Source organism: Anser cygnoides, chromosome 3 (assembly GCF_040182565.1).
Source record: "Anser cygnoides isolate HZ-2024a breed goose chromosome 3, Taihu_goose_T2T_genome, whole genome shotgun sequence".
Classification (NCBI taxonomy): Eukaryota; Metazoa; Chordata; class Aves; order Anseriformes; family Anatidae; genus Anser; species Anser cygnoides.
Genome location: NC_089875.1, coordinates 32,514,408 through 32,535,378, shown reverse-complemented (window position 1 = coordinate 32,535,378; position 20,971 = coordinate 32,514,408). Strand labels below are relative to the sequence as shown.

At 36.8% G+C, this 20,971-nt stretch overlaps 1 protein-coding gene across 5 annotated transcripts in view; it reads right to left on the bottom strand.

Annotated features, from left to right (window-relative positions):
- KIF6 (kinesin family member 6) overlaps positions 1 to 20,971 on the bottom strand; it is a 173,301-nt gene that overhangs the window by 8,353 nt on the left and 143,977 nt on the right. For all 5 annotated transcript variants that reach the window (XR_007169484.2, XM_048080091.2, XM_048080089.2 and 2 more), the window contains 3 exons: positions 10,338 to 10,422; positions 9,417 to 9,552; positions 7,731 to 7,825 (listed from right to left, as the gene is read on the bottom strand). Coding sequence is in view for 4 of the 5 variants with exons in the window: in XM_048080091.2 (XP_047936048.2) it covers positions 7,731 to 7,825; positions 9,417 to 9,552; positions 10,338 to 10,422 (316 nt within the window). In the remaining variant the exon portion in view is untranslated. The remainder of the gene's footprint in view (positions 1 to 7,730; positions 7,826 to 9,416; positions 9,553 to 10,337; positions 10,423 to 20,971) is intronic.

The following is a 20,971-nucleotide window of genomic DNA, read 5'->3' as shown; positions in this document are numbered from 1 at the left end:
GGGCTTGTAAAGCACTTTGATGTGCCTGATGGAGATACAGTTTGTAGAGGTATATTTAGTTCTCAAACTTACTATTAGCCAAGTGAGGCCTTAGCTCATTTTCCATTCTTTTTTTACTCAAGCAAAACTATTACTGAAATTGGTGGGAGACTGAATAAAAACTCAGTGAGGACTTGTTGATGATAGCCAAATATATTGCAAACGGCTGTTGTGCATTTCTGTCCCTGCAGATACCATTATCAAGGAATCTCTTAACTAGGAAGGAAGATTTCTGCCGTGGGATATCAGGGACACTCTCTCTCCGGGTGTTTGTGAACACTGCTGTATCTGGTGACAACCCTATGAGAGTAGAAACGGAATTACTCAGTTTTAGGATTTTTCCAGTAGATGGCAGGATTGTCAAGTTCTTGCTTTTCAAATTCTGCAGTAGTTTGTTCATTGTTGGCGGATGAATTGATATTTCTGGCACAGAACTTGAAAAAGGAAAGAAATTTATTACTAAAATTTTACTGTATTACACTGTGCCAGGTTCACTTTTGCAGAAGATATTGTGCCCAAGAGTATAAGTCATTTTCAAATGAACAGCTTTAGGTTTAGTGAATGTTTCTCTTTAACTCCTCAAGTCCCATACCATTCACACCTGCCTAAGTGGATTAAATAACATCAAGACTCAGTCTAATTCAAGTAAAGAAATATCATATTTAATGTTAATAACATTCCAGACTTTATTATGTGTACATATTACAAGAGCTAGGAAGGATGTGTGATGTTACTACCTACTATGCGGTTTAACAATATCTGGGAACTCCAGATTGTAGTTCTGCTTTAGGATTTCCTGATTTTTTTTTTCCACTGATTTGGCAGTTCTTACAAATGAAGTGATCTAGGGCCTTAAATTCCATTTTCTATAAGGGCTCTGTGTCTGTGCCCTGAGATACCTACGTATGATGGTTTAATAAATCTTAACACATCATCTTTGTCAGGGAGTGTAGTGTTAGGACAAGGAGTAATGGCTTTAAGCTGAAAGAAGGTAGGTTTAGATTAGATATAAGGAGGAAATTCTTTACTCTGAGGGAGGTGAGGCACTGGGACAGGTTGCTCACAGAAGCCATGGATGTCTCATCCCTGGAAGTGTTCAAGGCCAAGTTGGATTGGGCCAAGTTGTCCCTGCCCATGGTAGAAAAGTTGGAAGCAGATGATCTTTAAGTTCCCTTCCAACCCAAACCATTCTGTGATTCTATGATCTGACCCACGGCAACCATCCATGATTGTGTTCTTTGCCTGCAACAAATGTAATGTGTAATGTGACTTAGCGTGATTCTTTTTCATTGCCATAAGCTTCTTTGCTTTTTATTTGCCATGAACTGAATGTGTAAGTTTATAAATACCGTGATACATCAGCTGATGTAAGTAATTTTTATGCTGCGGTAATTTATATGTCTGAACTCATGTCTCATTCATTGAATTCATTGAGTTTCAATGAAAATTCTTCTCCAAAATTGTTAAATCACTTTTTTAAAATGGTAATATTAAAAAAAAAAAAGACACTAGAAGTCTGACAAGGTTTAACCTCTAAGGATCTCACTTTCTTTCAGCTGGACTCCTTGACCCAGGACAATATACCAAAACTTGCCTTAAAGTGCTCTGGGAGAACAAGGCACCCAAGGAAGCTGATATTTAAAAATTAAACTAAATATATATATATATATATATATATATAAAATTTGATTGATTGAAGTGATGCCCTGAACCAGGAAATTAATATTACTGTGTTCAGAGATGGTCCTGCTATTCTGTCTAGGGAGTGGTTACAGCCAGACATTTGTCTGTGGGATCCAAACTCTTATCCTGCAAGTTAAGGAAGCTTTTTAATGACTTGAGATGTTGCTTCCATGTAAGAGGTTAATTATAAGAGTACTAATCTAACAAATGAGTCTTTTAGCTCGGCAGAACTCAAAGCCTTTTTTACATATCATAGTGATTGCTCTAAGCCTTAGGTTAGAGGGATGGTCTGTATGGGGATAATCTGCACCCTTCGTTCTGAAGCTGTGACAATTTTTCCATGGCATTGCAAGATAGGTTGAATAAAAAGGGGATGAAAGAGCGTAATTTCCTTGTGCAGTAGTTTGTATGCTCAGATTCAGTAACATTTAGGGTGTGCAACTTCCTCCTAAACTCTTTTCAGAAGCCAGTACTCTCCTCTTTAATCTGAGTATTAGATGCTTTTCCAGTGATGAGAAAAGGGGAAATTTTGCTAATACTGCTCCAAATTGAATGGAAATCCATTATGACAGATTTGGGTGGGGGCAATGCGTTAAGCCTGAAGGACTGGGCATCACGGGAGTCTTAGGTGTTGATGTCTTTGCATGAAAACTACTTTTCTAGCTGCTAAATCTGAGAAAATTTTGCATTGGCAAAGAGGTGAAACTGAAGGTGTTAAGGAAAACTGAAAGTAAGAAGTGTTTGGTGACTCAATTTTCAAATGCAGTCAGCACTTCTTGAGTCTGGGTGCTTGACAAAGCCAGAGAAAACCATAGGTGACCTAATTTACTGTGATGATAGTCCTTCAAGCAAGAGGTCGGTGTAGAGATCTCTAGAGGTGTCTTCCAACTAACATTTCTGTAATGTGTAACTTGGCACTCCTGACTCACAGTTTTGGATTTAGATGGACATATGAGCTGTAGAAATGCAGTCTCTATATCTGGCTCCTAAGCTCTAACATTATTCAGGTTCTTTTGACAATGTATAATTCCATTTTTCATTCTGAATCTTTTTTTTTTTTTTCTTGAGCCGAATTCAAGCTGTCTCAAATCCCTGTTTCCGTACTGTTTCAGTAAATTTCATGCTTTTTCTGGAGATTACAGATAGTTGACAGATTTCTCGATTTTTTTTTTTTTTTTTTTTTAAATCTTAGTAGATGAAGTTTCACCCAGTGGGTGACTTGCTTTTCCTGTTTGGGTCATCTGTTGGGGAGGCATATGTCTGGGTTGGGCATGGGGCAGCAGCTGGAGAGATGTACACAGTGCTGCTGTAGTGTCTCCCTTGCTGTGGGATCCCAAGGGCCAGAGGCAGCTGTCCTCTGAGCTGATCAACTCCATCTAGCACTCAGGGTGGAGAAGCTGGAAAGATGATGTGTGTCATTGTATGAATGCTTGATTTGCCAGTGCAGCACTGAATAAAATGGAGAATGAGTGTTAACTTCAAAGATATGCAACCTCTGCATTGTTAAAAACAAATCAGCTGCAGTTCTCCAGTCATCTGAGCCTTGGAAGTGAAGGGAACAGATGTTCTGTTTAAAGGCAGACAAAATATATTTAGCAAGATTAAAGCTGCTTAAAATCGGAGCATTTCTGTATTCGGTTACAAAATCAAATTTGGCTTCACTTGGAAATTCTTAGATAAATTGTTTGAGTTAAATTGTTACCAACATTTGAAAACCTTTGAAATGTCATTAATCAAACATGTTATTCCCACATTATATTTTATCGTCATGTAACACTGCAGAAAATTGGCAGGAATGAAAAACAAACAAGATAGAAAATGCTGCAAAAAGTGCAAATGTTTCAATTTTTTTCACACAGCACTAATATAGGGAGTAAATTTTGCAATCCTAAAGTATTGTTCAGGACAATAATACTAAAACAACTGGTGGTAGAAGTCACCAAAGAATGTGAAGAGTTGTCTGAAAATATCTTCATGTCACTCTGGGGTTTGCTGGAACAGGACAAGTGAGATCAAGTAAAAGGGAATGACTGAGGTTAGAATATCAGTGAATTGAAAAGGAATGGATTCCTTCCGAGAGAAGAAAACAATCCAAAATTTTTAGATTTGAGTAAGTATCCAACATTTGCTTGATTGAAGGGAAGTACAAGAACAGTTCAACACTAGTGAAATTAAACATTCAGCAAGAGAAGTAACTTGAACAGAAAAGGTTCTGATAAACTTCTTAAATGAAAGACAACATGTTAGAGGAATGTGCAAGGATGAACAAAGACTTTTTGCAGACTTGACAGGAAGCCACTGAGAGACATAAACATATATACAGTGTGAGTTGCAGTTAATACCACAGCTTTATGGTAGAGATGGTAGAGAGAACATGGACAAGTAGGGTATATTTGGAATGGGTTGCCCAGGGAGGTGGCGGAAAGGAAAGGTTGGACCTAGTGCTTACGGACATGGTTTAGTGGGTGATATTGGTGGTAGGGGTATAGTTGGACCAGATGATCTTGAAATTCTATTCTTTTTCAAGTTCGAAGGTGTTCCTTTTGGATAAAATTCTTGATTATTTTATTCCTCTTCATTTCTCTTTGTCCTGTGACCCTGGGATTGCTGGTTAGACACTTTTCTATGTGGAATATAAAGATGGGTCATTCTTTCTGCACTTTGCACAGTTGTTCTCCTTTTTAAGTAATATTTTCAGAAAAGATGAGATTTAATATTTCTACAAGCTTCATATGAAGTATATGCAAAGATAAATATAATCTGGAAACCTGTTGAATCTACTCAACAGGTTAATGAACATGAGCCTATTAGCTTCTATACATATATACAAACTATTGGTTTCAGCTATTTTATATATATCAGATTTAGTAACAGGATTAACCTGTTCAATAAATGTCCTTTCTTATGCAGACATGTTTTTTCTCATCCCAAAACCCACTGATGTCACCCTACTCACTACTTCAGAACTGTGGTCACTGAAATCAGTGAGGTTTTGCTTCTTACTCTAGTGGGAGTAGGATCAATCCAACGGTTTTCAAAGCTTACCAAGGCAGAAATGCTGTTTAACTCCTTTATAACAAACTCATTTTGACACTTAACAATTCAGCCCCCCCCCCCCCCCCCCCCCCCCTTTTTCTTTTTCTCAAATGAAAAAGAGACAAGTTTGGGCATGGATTGAATGCCTTTTATATGTGTGTATCCTTCTTAAGCCTCACGAGGATTACTAGCTTCCCTTCTCTGTTATTTTAGTTATAAATTGATTTAATATAAAATATAATTTGAGGCTATCACATTCCCTTCCCAAGGCTTAATAACGTAACCAAGGTGTGCCATACAATAACAATCCACAAGAATTAGGCACTAGAAGGTGATCAAAAGATTTTGTTCAAACAGACATAAATCTCAAGAAAGATTATGACATATACTTGTATCCTTGATGTGCTGAAATAGAAAATTTATTACTTCTAATCCTAAAGTCTGTATTTATATCCATTCACACTAAGAAGTATGTCTGAGTAGTTTTACTGCATACTTATTCTGTCAACAGCAATCCTAGATTTCTGACGTGCAGCCCAGTTTTAGATCTTGTATCTATTGAACACACCTGTGAACTAAATTCCTTCTTGGAAATAGGTTTTATTTACACATTATATTGTATATAATTTATGTTGGTCTCTGCTTTTGTGATCAGTTATTCTGCTAGGTGAAGATAGCAATATCATTTCAGAAAGAGACTGTTGATTTAAGGTGAATTAGAAACAAAGAGCCATTTGTGTCTTGGGACTATGTAACAGAGAGGAGAAATTGTAGCCTAGACTCATCCTACGTAATCATGGGAGCTGGTAAGTAAAGTTCCTGTGTCGACTGGGGTCAAAGAAATCCTTGGAAAATAAATATTTTACTGTTTTATACTCTTAGAGCCCGTGAAATTGGAAACTGCTACTCTAAAATGTTATTGCCTCAAGTAGGGGGAAAAGTAAAATTTCATGCACAGTAGGATGTTAAGCCTGCAGCTCTGCCTCACAAAAAGCAGAAATAGTACTTCTAATTCCATATACATCATAATTGGAAATGTACCTGTGTAAAATATGTTTAAACAAACAAAATAAGATTGGTTCTCTGGAACTGTAAGAAGGAAAGACCAGTTAGCTTTGAAGGATCATTGCAAGAATGCTGATAGAAATGGTATTAGATACGGGAAAACAAAACTATATACTTCCTGACTCTTTCTACAATTTCAGTTCAAGAAGATGAATGCTCTGGGTCTGTGATACCTATGTAAGGACCAGTCAGCCAGTATCACTGAACACATCCATTACTTAAACACAGAAAAACTGTTTAAAGAACATGAGAGTTTTTCTAAGAGACCATGTGGGACACTACAGGACTCTGAAATAAGCTCGGCAGTTTAAAGACACGAGACATTTTCCCCTGTTCTATTCCAAATACCAGATAACCTTTTCTGAGATCTGTCCCCCAGTAATAAACACAAATGATCAAGGCATTTGAAGGAAAAGTTTAAAATAAAAATATACAGGAACCAATTATGCAATTTTGCTTCTGAGATGGAGCGAGGATGTTGGAAGAAGAAAGCACCACTCATGGACGGCAGTCTCCCATCGCACTGAAATCTCCTGAGGCATTATCATATGCTCTTTTTAATTCTAGCTTAAACTGCAGAAGATATCACTGACCTGAGCAATGCAGTAGTACACCAATGAGAAGTTGTTGTTCCCAAGAACAACAAGGCAAAGAGGTTGTGCAAGAAGTCCTTAGTTTAATTCAGTATGAAGTTAAAGAGTTCAAATGACAGTCATGGATTGTTTGAGCTAACTTGGCTGGCTTTGTGCTGAGCTAGACTAAAAATGCTTTCACATTCTGTTCCATCAGCTTTGCTGTGGGACTAGTAACCTTCAGCCTAAAACCAGAAATGAACAGCTCAAATTTGGTCTTAAACCATGTCATGCAAAGCAAATAGCATCTAAATCTTTAGAGAACACAGAATAAGAATTGAAGCAAAGTCAAAAAAACTAGAGTTGGTTTTCATCAGCTTGAGACATTTGAAAATGCCTTCTTAGACATCCTTAGAGGATTATTTGTTTCATTCTCTCTCTGCACTGATTATGGGGAAATTACTGTAGATATACAGGAGTTTACAATAAAAATTAAAATGTATTTTAGTTTTAGGCAAATCAAAAAGTATTCATTATTTAATGGCATGTAGGATATATTATGTTTGCTGCAAAGCAGGAAATATCATTTGAGTATTGTTATAAAAATATAGGTAAAGCTACACGTCAGAGAAAGATAAACAATATAATGAGAAGGAGGGAGAGAGAGGCAGAAAGTGAAAAGGAAGGAGATTGTCCATGAGCATAGAAACCTGTATATTCTGGTATGCATTTTCTCATACTCTGCCTTGCTTGAAGGCTATGAAGGATCTGTTACTGCAAATTTAAATTAGATATTTTGAAATCCAAAGTGATCAATGATGAAACAACTGACATAATTACATTTTTGTACTGCAGAGGACGCACTAGTGTTTTACAATATCACATGCAATATCATTGTGGAACAATACGCTGCATAAGTGTAGCACCAGGACATCTTTTCAAGAACAAATCTAGGCTATATATAAAGTCTATTAATTAATTAATTTTGATTTGCAGGCTCCTGTATACCTTTCAAAGGACATATAGCCTCCTTGTGCAGCAAAACTGACTAATAACAGTCTTTATTTTCCTAGTAATCTGTCATGGGATCCTTGGTGATAGGTTTCCAGGGTCCCAAGACCAACAACTCAAAAGGACTCAGTTACAATAAGCTACCTTAAATATGACTGCAAAACAACTGAATGATAAAAATTCATTTTCTACACAGTCATTTTTCTTGTAACTGGAAATATAATTTCTGAGTGTGATATTTGCAAAGCATTCTGGTGTACTGCAGTTCTAGTAAAACTACATTTTCTTACAAGTAAGCAAGGAAGAGAAAAATGACCAATTTACCTGTTAGTTGGTAGAGACTGTGAAGATTTGATAAACTGAGGATAAACTGTTGTGCTATTCGGTGAGCTGACCAACTCTGTTTTTCCCTGATGGACCTAGATTGAAAAATAAAATTATGTAGGATAGGATTATTTTAGAGCACTTAATATTGGACTACAGGTCTCAGCAATACCAAGGCAGGTCAATGACTCATTCAAAAAACACAGTCTGAATCACATAGTATTTTCTTCGCTTGAACAAACACTTCTGAACAAAGAGAAAAGTGTTTAGGATTGGTTCAAGTATTTTTAAGCTCAAGTTACAGGTTTTTAATATGTAACAGCACATGCTCTCTGATTTGAGTTTCTTAGCGAGCTCAGATGTATAGACAGGTCAAGATCCAAGATATCAATCCCATTTTTTTTCCCCAGTTTTTAATCTTCTACTGGTAAATCATGAGAAGCTAAATCCTGGACCTCCCCTGTTAGAGGACAGTGGACATTGTGTTCCAGTGGATTCAAGATTATTACTTTCAGTGATTTTCAAAATCTAAATTTTTAGACAGGAGGGTCACTGAAATATTCTCTTTGCCACTAATACGGTTGGGGATTTAAATTTGAAAAGTACTTTGTAATATTAGCTTGAATTTAAGCTAGTTTGATGGTGCTTTATGGATAACTAAGTTCCTCATGTTAAGTCTGGTATTTATTTTAGACTATTTTCTTAAAAGTAGTTTAAATTTTTTACTCAATGAAATTAAATAAAATACTGACTAAACATTTATTTGTTTATAACAACTTTTCACCCAGGAGTAAATATTTTCTTCCAGTTAATAATGTGATATGGATGGATTGCACTTAACAGTCTTTTTCATTAGGCTGATGTGCATCTCATGGCAATGCTGTCCTGTGAGATGCCATGTCACTGCTTCGAAGTCATTAGAAAAAATGTCTGAAGGGAAGCTCTTAAGAAAGTTATGTTGTTTCGGTTCTTCCCCCTCCAGACCCTCTGTACTGTCCCCTGTGTTTGTGAAACTGTGTTGCTGTCTCACTGTGTTATGAACTTCACATACACTACATCTCTTATAGAACTGATTAAATTAGATCACAGTTTCTGCTAGGTTCTTAAACAGGCAATCGTGGTCATGGTGGGGCTCAGTTAGATGGCAAGAGCACACATGCTCTGCGCTGACAGTTGGTGATCTGGGAACTTAAAGCTGAAAGATTACAAGAGACTGAAATATTGCTTAAAAAAAAAGAAAAGAAAAAAGATTACATTTGTTGGGTTTTGTCCATATTACAACTATGACTGCCATTTTCTAATATACATGTCATAAACCTGATGAAATCATAGTTTTGCTAGGATTGAGAAGGTTCTATTTTCCAATCTCTTCTATTCATGTTATGTTCCTTCATAGTCTTTGGCATTTTTGGGACCATTCTTGGCTTTTATTCAAGTTGTTTGGGAGGATGTCAGAACAGAAAATAGAACAGAAAGCAAGGGTTTTGCTTTGTTTGTGTGAACTTCATACAGGCATAATTCACATTAGCTTTGTCTGGTTTACATTGGAATGAGTAGAGGTGAATCAGGCCCCAAATCTCATCCTTCATACTGCTTTCTATCTAGTCAATTAAGTACTTCTTTAAGAAATGATTGAAGATGTCACATTTATGTGAAAATAGAAGAAATACAAAAGTGACTTTATACCTGTAGATTTGCCGCCTCTTCAGACCACCAGACTTCAAAGTCTTTTTGCAGCTTCACCTTTGCTTTTTCCATGAGAAGTTGTAGGTGCTCAATCTCTACCTTCAGCCCTTTCAAGCGATTGTACATTGTTTTATAACTAATTTAAGAAGAAGAAAGGTTATTGAAGATTTTCCAACACATCTCATATTTTATGACAGCTTCACTAGACAGTAGGTACAAGAAATTTATCCAGAAAAAAAATATTTCATTGAAAAAAATTACTGAAGTTCTAGTGTGACCAATATTGATCAACAATTAAATACAGGTTCAAATATGTCAAGCTATGCCTTGATTCCCCGTCCAAACAGAAACTAATATGTAGTCAAAGATTTGCTGTAGTATGAAACAGCCAGAAGCTTCCTCATAGGTCACACCTAACATAAATGATAGCAAATTACTTAGAACTGATATCCTTGCATCTATTTTCCTTTTATCCTCTTAGCTACAGCTACATTAAAACAAACAGAAGGATTGGTTGACTAATTCATATTCTGTATATTATTTACACTTACTTAGTCCTGTATAGACAAAAGGTTTTCCTTGGGTCAAGGAAGGCGAGACATTCATGAATCTACAAAGATGTTTCACAGTACATTTGGATTCAAAGAACAAAGTTTTAATACTAATCCTCAAGAGGGACATAAAGTCATTTTATTAATTTTTGACCTTTAGCCCTATCATAAAGGTTTCCCATTCGCTTACTGTGGCATCTTACAGACAAACCAACAGAATATACATAAATTTAAAAGCTACCTGTGAACCACAAAGCTAACATTTTTTAATATGTCAGAGAAAACCTTGAGGTTAACTGTATGTATAAAACTGTAATATAATATCAGTATACTTTATCTTCTGAAGGATGATTTGAGGCAAAAGTAATACCTTTTTTTCTCTTCCTCAATTTGGGTTCGAAGTTTCTCTTCCACTGGGTCAAGCGTATTTAGATCTTCAGAAGGATTAGACACAGCTAGAGAAGAAATGACCAGAGCAATGAGCATTTGATTTCTAAAGAAACAACTTCAAATTAGAATACAAGCTGGTTTTAAGAGGTAGGTAATGAAATAGAGGTCTATAGCAGTTTTTCTCTTCTGGAAGTGTTTTTTCAAATTCTTTGTTTAGGCCTTACTTAATTTAAGAAAGACTCAATAACTTTAGTGATTTACATTGTTTTGATTTTTTTGAATATTTATTTTAGGTATGAATAAAAATGATTTTGCCAGTCCATTTAAAAAGTTTGGCTTTGACATAAAACCCTAAATGAATGCATTTAACCTGATAGTTATGCAGACAAGTAGGAAGATTCAGCAGTAGCTGTGCTAGTGCCTGGAAACAGAGAAACATAAAGAAAAGACAAACACTGGAGATGTAACTTTGGTAAACAATAAATGAAGTAATTTTGATAAGCAATAAATTCAGACAATTTATATTAATAAGAAAAATAGCCTGAAACTGTGTCCGAGAAATTTTTCAAGGCAGAGGAGAACTGCATAAATACTCCAAGATAATTTAGCCCAAGTTAATCTAAGAAAGCCGCTCAGGATTTCCCTGTCCCACAACAGAGCTAGTTAGCATGCAAAACACAACACGGTTCTTCTGAAAGACAGCAAAACAGCCTTTCCATCGTGCATTGTATGAACTGGGTTTATTTCAGCAGTGAAAGGAAATGTATAGTTACCTACTAGTATTACAACAGTTTCTATTTCTAGAATGAATGAGAATAGTTTAAGGTTCCCAAGAAAACATATTTAACCTTTTTAACTGAAGAAAAATGAAAGAAACAAAAGATTTGCTGTACAATACATGCACGTTTCCATCCCAACCGCTATTTCTGCCAAGAAAATAAATTCTATGTCAACCTGTCATTAGGCCTAAGGAGTGCAGCCTTTCTTCGAGGAATGGAATCCGTCTGGAACAAGAGGGCAGCAATGACCCCTCTCTGCCTGTCAGCACGCCAGCTATAGCCATTAATCTTTTGTTGTAGCACCCTGTAGCCTAGTACAAATGAAACCGAAAAGCGTTTTATTTCATTTAGAGTACTTAGGTCAAGCATGTTAAAACAGACAGCCAAGATGGACAAAGTCCATGCACACTTCTTGTTTCATACAGCTAAAGGCTTTGCTGGATGTGCAGACTACAAAAGAACGATAGGGAGAAGACATTTTGGTAGAGATGGTACCCTCAGAAGATTAAAAAATAAACTGGAATGTTAAAATGAATACAGAAGTCAGGAGATACAAACAACATGGCAGAGGACATGCTAGAAAAAAGGCATTATATCATGTAGTATAACTGAACACAACAGATGATGAGAAGGCCTTAATAATCATGCCAGAAACTTCAAGGAAAGCAGTAAACCTATCAATGATTTCAGGGCATTGGTATTTTCTGATTTGTCATCCTCAGGAAGAAGGCGTAAAGCAGCAAGGCACAGAGCTACGCAAGATGCTCGAGGGAAGACAAGCCCTGCAGAGCTCCTGAGGGCTGACATTTGGTCTGCCCTTCATGAACACGCAGCATCCAGGCTTGAGAGAAATGTGCTCTCGTGGAACAAGCCAAAATGATTTAGGGAGTTACTGCCTCCCAGATGAGCCATGCTCACAGACCATGTGAGCATCCTTAATGCATTCCATCACGAAGCCAGCCAGGCTGAGCTCGAGCAGTGGTTGAAAGGGACTCTCCTGGGCACGCTGAAGTGCATTTGTCTTATTCACACAGTCTGCCAGGGTGTCTGAGTTCAGGAGGTGAGACTCCCCTATAATGAAGAGAGATAATTTAGTGTGGAAGACAGAAGCAACTTAAAATGTCAGTGCTGTTTTTGAAGGGTGAACTTCCCTACCTGAAAGCATCAGCAAATTCTGCTAGTCATTACAGAGCAATGCAGGACCATAATATTGTGGCTTTTCCTCCCTGATTTATTTGAACATTGTTGTGGTTTAACCCCAACAGGCAGCTAACAGCCCCTTGCTCACTCTCTCTCGGTGTGATGCTGGAGAGAATTGGAAAAGTAGAAGTACAAGAACTCATGGGCTGAGATAAAGACAACTCACTAGGTAAAGCAAAGCTAAGCTACATGCCCCAGCAAAGCAAAACAAGGAATCCATTCGCTACTTCCCATCATCAGGCAGGTGTTCAGCTGCTTCCAGGAAAGCAGGGCTCAGCACACGTAACTTTGAGTACTTGGAAAAATATTTTTGTACTGGATCTCAAAGGGCAGCCTTAGGCAGAATTTGGTGACGTATATAAAAACACCAAGAAAAATATTTTGCTGATGATGATTATACTTTGTAGAAGGGATTATTAGGTTGTAAGTTATCTGCAGAAATTGTAATAAAGCCTTTTATGAACAAATAAAGTACCTCTGTGATGCAAAGGCCTCACCATTCTCAATCCCGAGTGTAGCTACGCATGTTCCCTCTAGGAAAATGTTGGTGATGAAAACAAGAAATACAGCTGTGGACAAGGTGAGCTGTCCAAAGTTTTGTATACATACACAATAGAAAGAGATGAGTACACTGCAAGCTGATGTGGCCCTGGCAGCAAGAGAAAGCACTGGATATTTCATCAAGCAAAGGGCTAAAACTTATATGTCCATCAGTGTGTTCCAGTCACAAGAGCAGAACAGATCTGATTGCAGTGTCAGGTGAAGAAGTCCTGTGGTAAGTCAAGTCCCAGGACATGCCTATTTGGGCGCTGCTTTTTAAGTTCTCTGATGCATTTTCCCATTCTATTGCAGTCTCCAGGTCAGTTTTTTGTCATGCCTGCTCATTGCAGCAACATGCTTGTGAACTGAAGGGCATTCACTCTAGAGACAAGACATTTTTGAAACTGCCTACTGTAATATACATCAATGAACACGTGGATCTTTCCTGATGTTCCAAGCAAAGGAGATCTATGGTCTGGTGCAGTGTTTTTCAACCCTCTTGTTTGCTGCTGCTTCCCTGCTACTTCTTTCGTCCCCCTCACTTTCCTGAATCTATGCTTTTGGCCTCTTTGCACACCTGGGCTCCTGCTGCTGACACCTTGCAGCCCTCTCCTCCCACCAGCAATATCAGCTACAGCTCAAGCTAGGAAGCTAAGGCAGAGGTTACTGGCTCAGGTTGTGCTCTGTATCTCACATCTAAATAGTAGCATTCCTCAATAGGCAGGCTCAGATATTTAAAATAATACAAGAAAGACAAATGAGTGACTAGACAGTAAAATGCACAAAGCGTAGTATTTGCTTAAACATAGAAAATAGATAACTAAGAAGAATTTATTTTTGCTACAGGTTTTTCTTCCTCTAAAGAGCTTCCTTTTTATTACATATCTCCCTGTCTATATAGAAACAGAAAAAGTGTATTAAAACATCAAATCATTTTATCTAGGTTTCAGACCCATGTTTCAGGGATGTAGAGGATGCATAGTGTACATGTTTAGAAAAATATTGCCTGTGTATATGCAAGGGGCTTCTGCTGGCTTACTTCTATACAATTCTGTACAACAGAGTTATTTTAGCAGAAGTCAGCAGCGTACTCCTGAGGAGTATTAGTTCCTCTACATTAGTGTAACTACACATACAACTGAGAGGCAAAGCTTATGAATCCTACATTCGGGGTCTTTTATTAACTGAGTACTGAGTAACACAATGCAGGGAAGAGGTTTTGACAGTGCAACATTTGGTAGCAAAACAGCTAGCAATATATGTATTTATCTTTAGGTTAACTGCTCTTGTTCTGTCTTCAAATAAAACCCATTTGGCAGAATGGACACAGGACACAACTGATACCAGCTGCCTACTTAAAGAGGAAGGTGAACCCTGCATGAGTTGACAATTCATGGCATAAAGATTTTTTTTTTTTTTCACAAACAAGATTGTAAGAGGCATATTAATTTATAATGTTTTTACTTGAATGAGAGGGCCAATTCTGGAGCAAAAGAAGCAGTGAATTTTACAACACTTTCCACATTACCAAATCACACAGTACCAGAAAGAAATGATAGCACCTGCTAACAATCTGTCTGTTTCAAAGCATTATAGAAAGCATGGATGAAAAACATTATTTCCAGTATGAGATACCAAGTGTAATCACCATAGTTTACTGCAAGCAGGCAACAACTTGAAATACTCTGACAGATTCTTGTCTACAGTCACAAAATTTTGCAAGAAACTCTCTGTGACCTTGAACTTTATATTCTCTGGGGCACTCATATATTTCTCAACCTGAGTATATCCTGGAAGTCAGACTCCTAGGGATTTATTGTCCTTGTGCCTCAAATAACATGGTGCCCTGCCCTCCATCTGTACTTTTGCAGTCAAAGATTTTCATTTTTTCACTGGATAGTCTTGTGTTTATCTACTTAAATTTATAGTCACTTGAAGTAACCAAATTTAGAATTGACTTCAGTGTCCAGTTAATATTTTTATTGCTTTATTTATCAGCTTTGCAGCTTTTGGCAAACTCAGGCTTCAGTTCTTTCAAACTGCAGCATATGTTGTCATTTTAGCTTTTTAAAGAGCTACCCTTCGGTTGCTATTCAGGATCATCTTGCAAGCAATTCTCCTGTTCTTTTTTCTTATTCCTCTCCTAGGACATGTCAACCTATGTTTGTCACCAGGCACTACCATGTGTACCTTATACAAAAGCAAAGATGGGTATGCACAGTGAAACTCATGTGCAAATGGAAAATATCCTAATGTCTGGAAGAGTTTATGTTGTGGGTTTTAGAGCACTTTACCCTTAATCCTAATGTAATAGATTTTTAAAATTTTGGCCAGGTGGTCCTAAGCATACCTTGGAATAAACTGTCTCATTTTCGGTGTTTTATAAATGTGTGTGTGTAGGGGGGGGATTAAAGTATGTGTATTTTGTTTATTCTTATTTTTATTTTAGTCACTGAATTTAGAAAAAGGATCCATCGCTATGCTCTTCTCTATGTCCCATTGTATTGTTTACTGTTTTACTGGCTTAAGATTGGCTCAAGCAAATTGACTTCCAATGCACACCTGGAAAGTAGAGATTTTTTTTTTCCAGTCTCTTTGAGCTCTTTTGTGTAAATACAGACTCACACTTCAATTCCCTTAAGTCTCTTTTTTGAAACTAGTCATCTGTGTATTTGCTCCTGAAAATATAGGACACATGAAACAGAAGGCGTTGCCTACACTTCAGCTGCACTCAAGCCATGAAGGTTTCTGAAACCATTGTGGCTAAAAGTTCCCTGTTGGTTTCCAAATATACAAGTGCAATTTACTGTGAAGTAAGAAAGAAAGAAAAAAAAAAGCTTCAAGTTTAATTTGTTCCATAAACATCACTTGATTTAGTGGAATAGTAATGTAGCTGGGTCATAGTCTGGAAACCCCTACTAATTCAGATTCTTGCCTAAATGCATTTTTCCATTAGATTACATAAGATTATTGTTGCATCACTTATGTTGTTCATAGTATTAGACAAAGGGATAACCGATATTTGAGGTGGAGACAGCAGTTATTAAACAGCACCATAACTATTGCAAAAAGAATAAGAAATACCTAAAGGTGCTAAAGGTATAGTCATCCTGAGTGTCACAGCACGTAGTAGAGATACTGAAGCTTGGTGTGCCCATGTGTTTTGCTGAGAACCCTCAGATAAGCAGATGTACAATTCTCAGTTCTGGTAAGAGCCAGACTTGCTGTGAATGAGCAATATGCATATGCATGCACAGTAAATCCTATGCTTGCACATAACATTTAGGAATGCAGTGCACACAGTAACTGTGTTATCAATTCAGTAGGTCCAACATTTTCTAAAACTAGTGGGTATTTAACGTGCATTCTGCGTGGAACTCCAGCCATGTTTGTCAGTACAAACACTTATAACAATGCACAAAAGCACCTATTTGGGGCTGTACATTGAATTTATAGCAGCAATGTCATTCACAAAAAAAAAAAAAAAGGAAAAATAAGCATACATGTTCTATACTTAATTGCTTCTGTTTAAGCTGTGTATGGGTAGATGGGTCAAGCAACTGACATGTCACTTCAATTCACAAAAAAGAGGTTGATTCAAGTGTCAATACTCTGAAATGTGTAAGGAATCAAATCAAAGTAGTATCAGCCTGAACAAGTTTCATCTTTCTGCTACAAGGTATTAGTAGAAAACATTTCATCTGCAAGAGAGAAGTAAAATGGAAAAAAAGCACAGCATTGTTAATAAAATCAATATATCATGACCTGAATTTAGTAAAGTATGCAATAAAGACCAAAGTACTGCAGAAGTTTTGTTTCCACTCTCCAATTTAGCTAAAAGAAGCCCTCTAAAAAAGTTTCACAAATCCTTTTGTAAATGTTGGTATGAAGTGGAAGTTTTCTCAAAAATTTCTGAAGCCACAATCATAGGACTTCATGTCAGCAGAAACATTATTCTTAGAGATTCATGCTGATATTTTTCAGTCTTCTGGCACGTGTACTAGACTAGAGCTATATACAGCTTGCACAGTTTGGGGGACCAGAGTATGTTTCTGGGACCCTCTATCCCTGTTGTCCACCTTCATACTTCACGCCAAGTGCCACACTTTTGCTAGTACTTCCATGCATATATCCATCAGCTGTAGGAGCTGAACAGTGAGGCTCTCAGTGCTGGGCTACAAGATGAAGAAGGTGCAAGAAAAAATACATAAATATTTACTCATTTCTCATCACTCAAACAGGTCTTTCGTATGAAGGAAAGGACATTGAGTTTAATTAAAATGTCCTGGTAGTTGTCAGCTGACTTATACTGTACTGCATATGAGGAGACAATCCTGACATTCAGAAACAATTATAGTTCATCCAAAAGATTTTTATCTGGAGAAGTATATGCAATCTCTGCATGTTTGTGGGATATTATCATCATCAGTAACTACTTGTTGCAAGTCATTATTTTCTTTTGATCTTAAAAATTTGAAAAATTTTGGGTAAAGAAATAGTGAATTTATTTCTTCTGGCCATTACAACAAAACAAAAAATGGAAGAAGTTTTGCATCAGATTTGTAGCTTGATCTGAAACACTGAATACCCCATTAACACTGATATTTGTCATTCACGCCTTTGTCACATGATTTACTTGATCAAGTAAAGTTGCTATTGCCTTTACATTTACCCTTAAAAAATCAAAGCAAATACAGATGTGAAAATAGCTTCATTGGTTGTTTACAGTTCATTAGATTACAAAACTGTTTGTTACATGGACAAAGAGCTCTCAGAGCAAACCTTTACTGGTACCGAACTAGCCTGCTGCCCAACAACCCACAGGACATGGCCTTTAACGTACAAACTCAACTTTATGTAATCAGAAGGAAGAAGTTTGCAGCTCCTTAACTTGTAAGTTACTCACAGTTGTTCTACCAGAGCCAACAGGGAGAGACTACTCCAAGGTGTATTGGAGCAAAACTAACTTAGGCATAGAATCAGTAGACAGTGCAAAAAAAACCTTTTTTTTTTCACTTGGTCACCTCAAGTCATATCTTAGAATCACCAAAACACTCTGGTTGGGAGGGACTTTGGGAGGCTGTTGCCTCAAAGTTGGGTGAAAACTGAATCAGACTTGGTTGTCTAAACATGTCTTGAAAAGTCTGAGGATGGAAATCCTGCAAACCTCTCTGAGGACCCCTTTTAACGCATATAACTATCCTCATAGCATCTTTTTCCTAATACTTTAATTTTAGTAGACTAATTAGAGAATCAAGAGCTTCATTTCCAGATTCTGTCTCTTTACCTACTAGTCACCTAAAGGAGTCTCTAAATTATAACGCAATTCCCTCTGAACTCATTAGTGTTTTGGAAGAAATATTTATTGCAAGAAAACTTAGGGACTGCAAGCTGTCCTAACAACAGCGAAATCTTAAAGTCGGTGTCAATAAAACTCAGAACCGGATTGCTGTGCTACAAGTTCATGACTCTTAATAAAAATATCACTTGATCCAAAGATGTCTTCTATTCTTTTTTGAGATCTGATAAACTGAAGCTGAGTAGGTCATGTGGAATAGAATATGTGTTCCTTAATAGGAACACAAAAACAATCTCAGAATTTTCTCTGACAGTTCAGAACAACATTCTTGCAAAGATTTCCCGTAAAGATGCAGTGCTCTCTTCCTTGAGGACACAATGAAAGAGAAAACTCATGGCTGCCTCTAGAATTTAGCACTGCAGCTAGTAAAACCTGATAAAAAGAGTAACAGAAATACAAAGAAGCAAACAAAACTAGAAAACAACCTAGAAACAGCTAAAGAGAAACCTACTGAAAGAAAGGTCTGGGTGGGCTTGAGGCCTGAAGGGCCAGGTTTAAGAAGAATTTTCTTATTATAATACACTTGTACAGTTTTGAAAATTCATTCCTACATAACACTGGGAAAAACAAAGAAACAAACAAACAAAAAACCATAACACCTGACAACAAATGTCAAGTACTATGGCATGGGATCCACTGCCACTTGTCTAGCTGCTGCTTCAAAACCCTGTTTCTTTTTCTGGATTGTGATCATCTTCACAGAAGAACTTAGTACGTACAAAAATACAAAAGCTCTGCAAGAGCTCCTTGTATTAGGCATAGATGGCACTGAAACTAAGCCCAAAAAAAGAATGTGAGTCTGAGAGAGTAAGTCTGTTATGGTGTGTAACTTCACAGTTATCCGAAGCCAAATTCTATGCGGTTGTCCTGTGGGACACACCTGGAATAATTGCAATGACTTAGCTACACTACAGTAACAAGAAGCTACAAAGAACCTCTAATCTACTTAAAATATCCTGTGTAATGACTTAAATATGTATTCAAAATTCATTGTCCATTAGCATTACAAGTATTTGCCTAAAAACTTATTTAGCAAATATTTCTAAAGACATTTAATATGTTGCAATAATTAAACAAAGCAAATTCAAGAAGATCCTTATCATCAGCAGAGTAAATCTTTCCTTTTTAAGAAAGAAAAGAGGCAATGTTTTCTGAATTTTCAGCCAGCTTTGCTATTTATATCTTTGTCCTAGTAATTGTGAAAAATGATCATTTTCAACAAGCACAATTTTACCAACATTGTCAGAAACAGAAAACCAAAAATAAACCTTAATGCAAAGCATCTCTGATTGTTTTCCTTTGAAATAATAGAAAGACCTAAGAAATCCATCACTAAAAAGAGTGGCTTTGGAACCACTAGAGGACACCCTAGGAATAAAATCAGTGCCCTCCATGCACAGGAGCAGTGAACTTTTACAATAAAAGCACTGCTGTTGGTTGAGATTTCAAGCACAAGTACTTGAAGAACACAACACACTTAAATATTATGCATAACAAAATTATGAATTTCTAAGAGAAGCCTTTCCTGTATTCAGAGACCACTGGAAACTGACTATACTTTCTTTTCCTATTTTTATCCCTAAAAATAGCATATTTTATGGGTTGAAAATACATGAACAGACCCACACGGTTATCTCTTGTCACAAAACAAAACAAAAACCCTTAAAATTCTGGACTTCAGACAAACTGAATATTTCTCCAAAGGCCTTTTTTTAGCCTATATATAAGATACCATTTTTCAGTGCCAGGAATGATGGCCTTAAAGCAGGCCATCTATTATTTTCCATGGATTGCATTGGACTTGTGTGGGAAAACACAGACTGCCACTTTTCTCAGCTTCTGTCATTTTGTGATTGAAAACACTTGTGCCTCCTCATTTCATGGCATTAGGACAGATCAAGACTCTGCTTCACATGAACAAAGTTAAATGGCTTCTCAGTTACAAGATGTAAAGCAGTGAAAGAAACAGAGCTCATTTTATTTAAATATGGATTTATTTAAATAAGAGATTAACTCTGATGCAAACCAGCAATTTGGAAGTGCTATGTGCTTTCCATTCACACAGATCACAGAAGATGAGTTCAGGACTGTTATTGATTATTAGTCTAGTCAACTTTATATATGTCTGTGGGATGCTTCAATGGTTGCAGGGAGGATTTTCATACAGTTCCTAAGCATCCCCTATACACTCACCAGATATAAACCATGGTGGCACAGCCTTTCTAATGACATGCACTATGCCTCATGTGGGACAAGTGGGAGCAGCAGTTCCTGATTCTAACAATCCTGGTTCTGATAATGCTGTTCTTTCACTTCTAATCAAAGAAAGGCAAGGAAGTATTTGAGACTCTAAACCAAATGCTAGTATGCATTTTTCTGGGATTGAAATGTATGTTATTTTTGACTCACCTAGTCATTTTATTTTTCATGAAGAATATATATTTTTTTTTCCCTCCCTAAGGAAGTTTGTTCAAAAATGGTCTTGGGAATAGGTCTTCCAATAACAGAAGAAATATAAGTTCTTACTTCTAAAAACAAAGTTACAAAACCTGGAAAACATACTTTTTTTTAAATAAAATGTTGATAAAACTGGGCCTTGATGCTGAAATCCTTACTAAGGTTGCAGATTCCTTACAAAGACCCACATTTATCATCTTTATCCATGTTAGATATTGCATTTTTTTTCCCAAATAGCTCTACAGAGAACGATGGAGTTGTGCAGAAAGAGAGAGATTA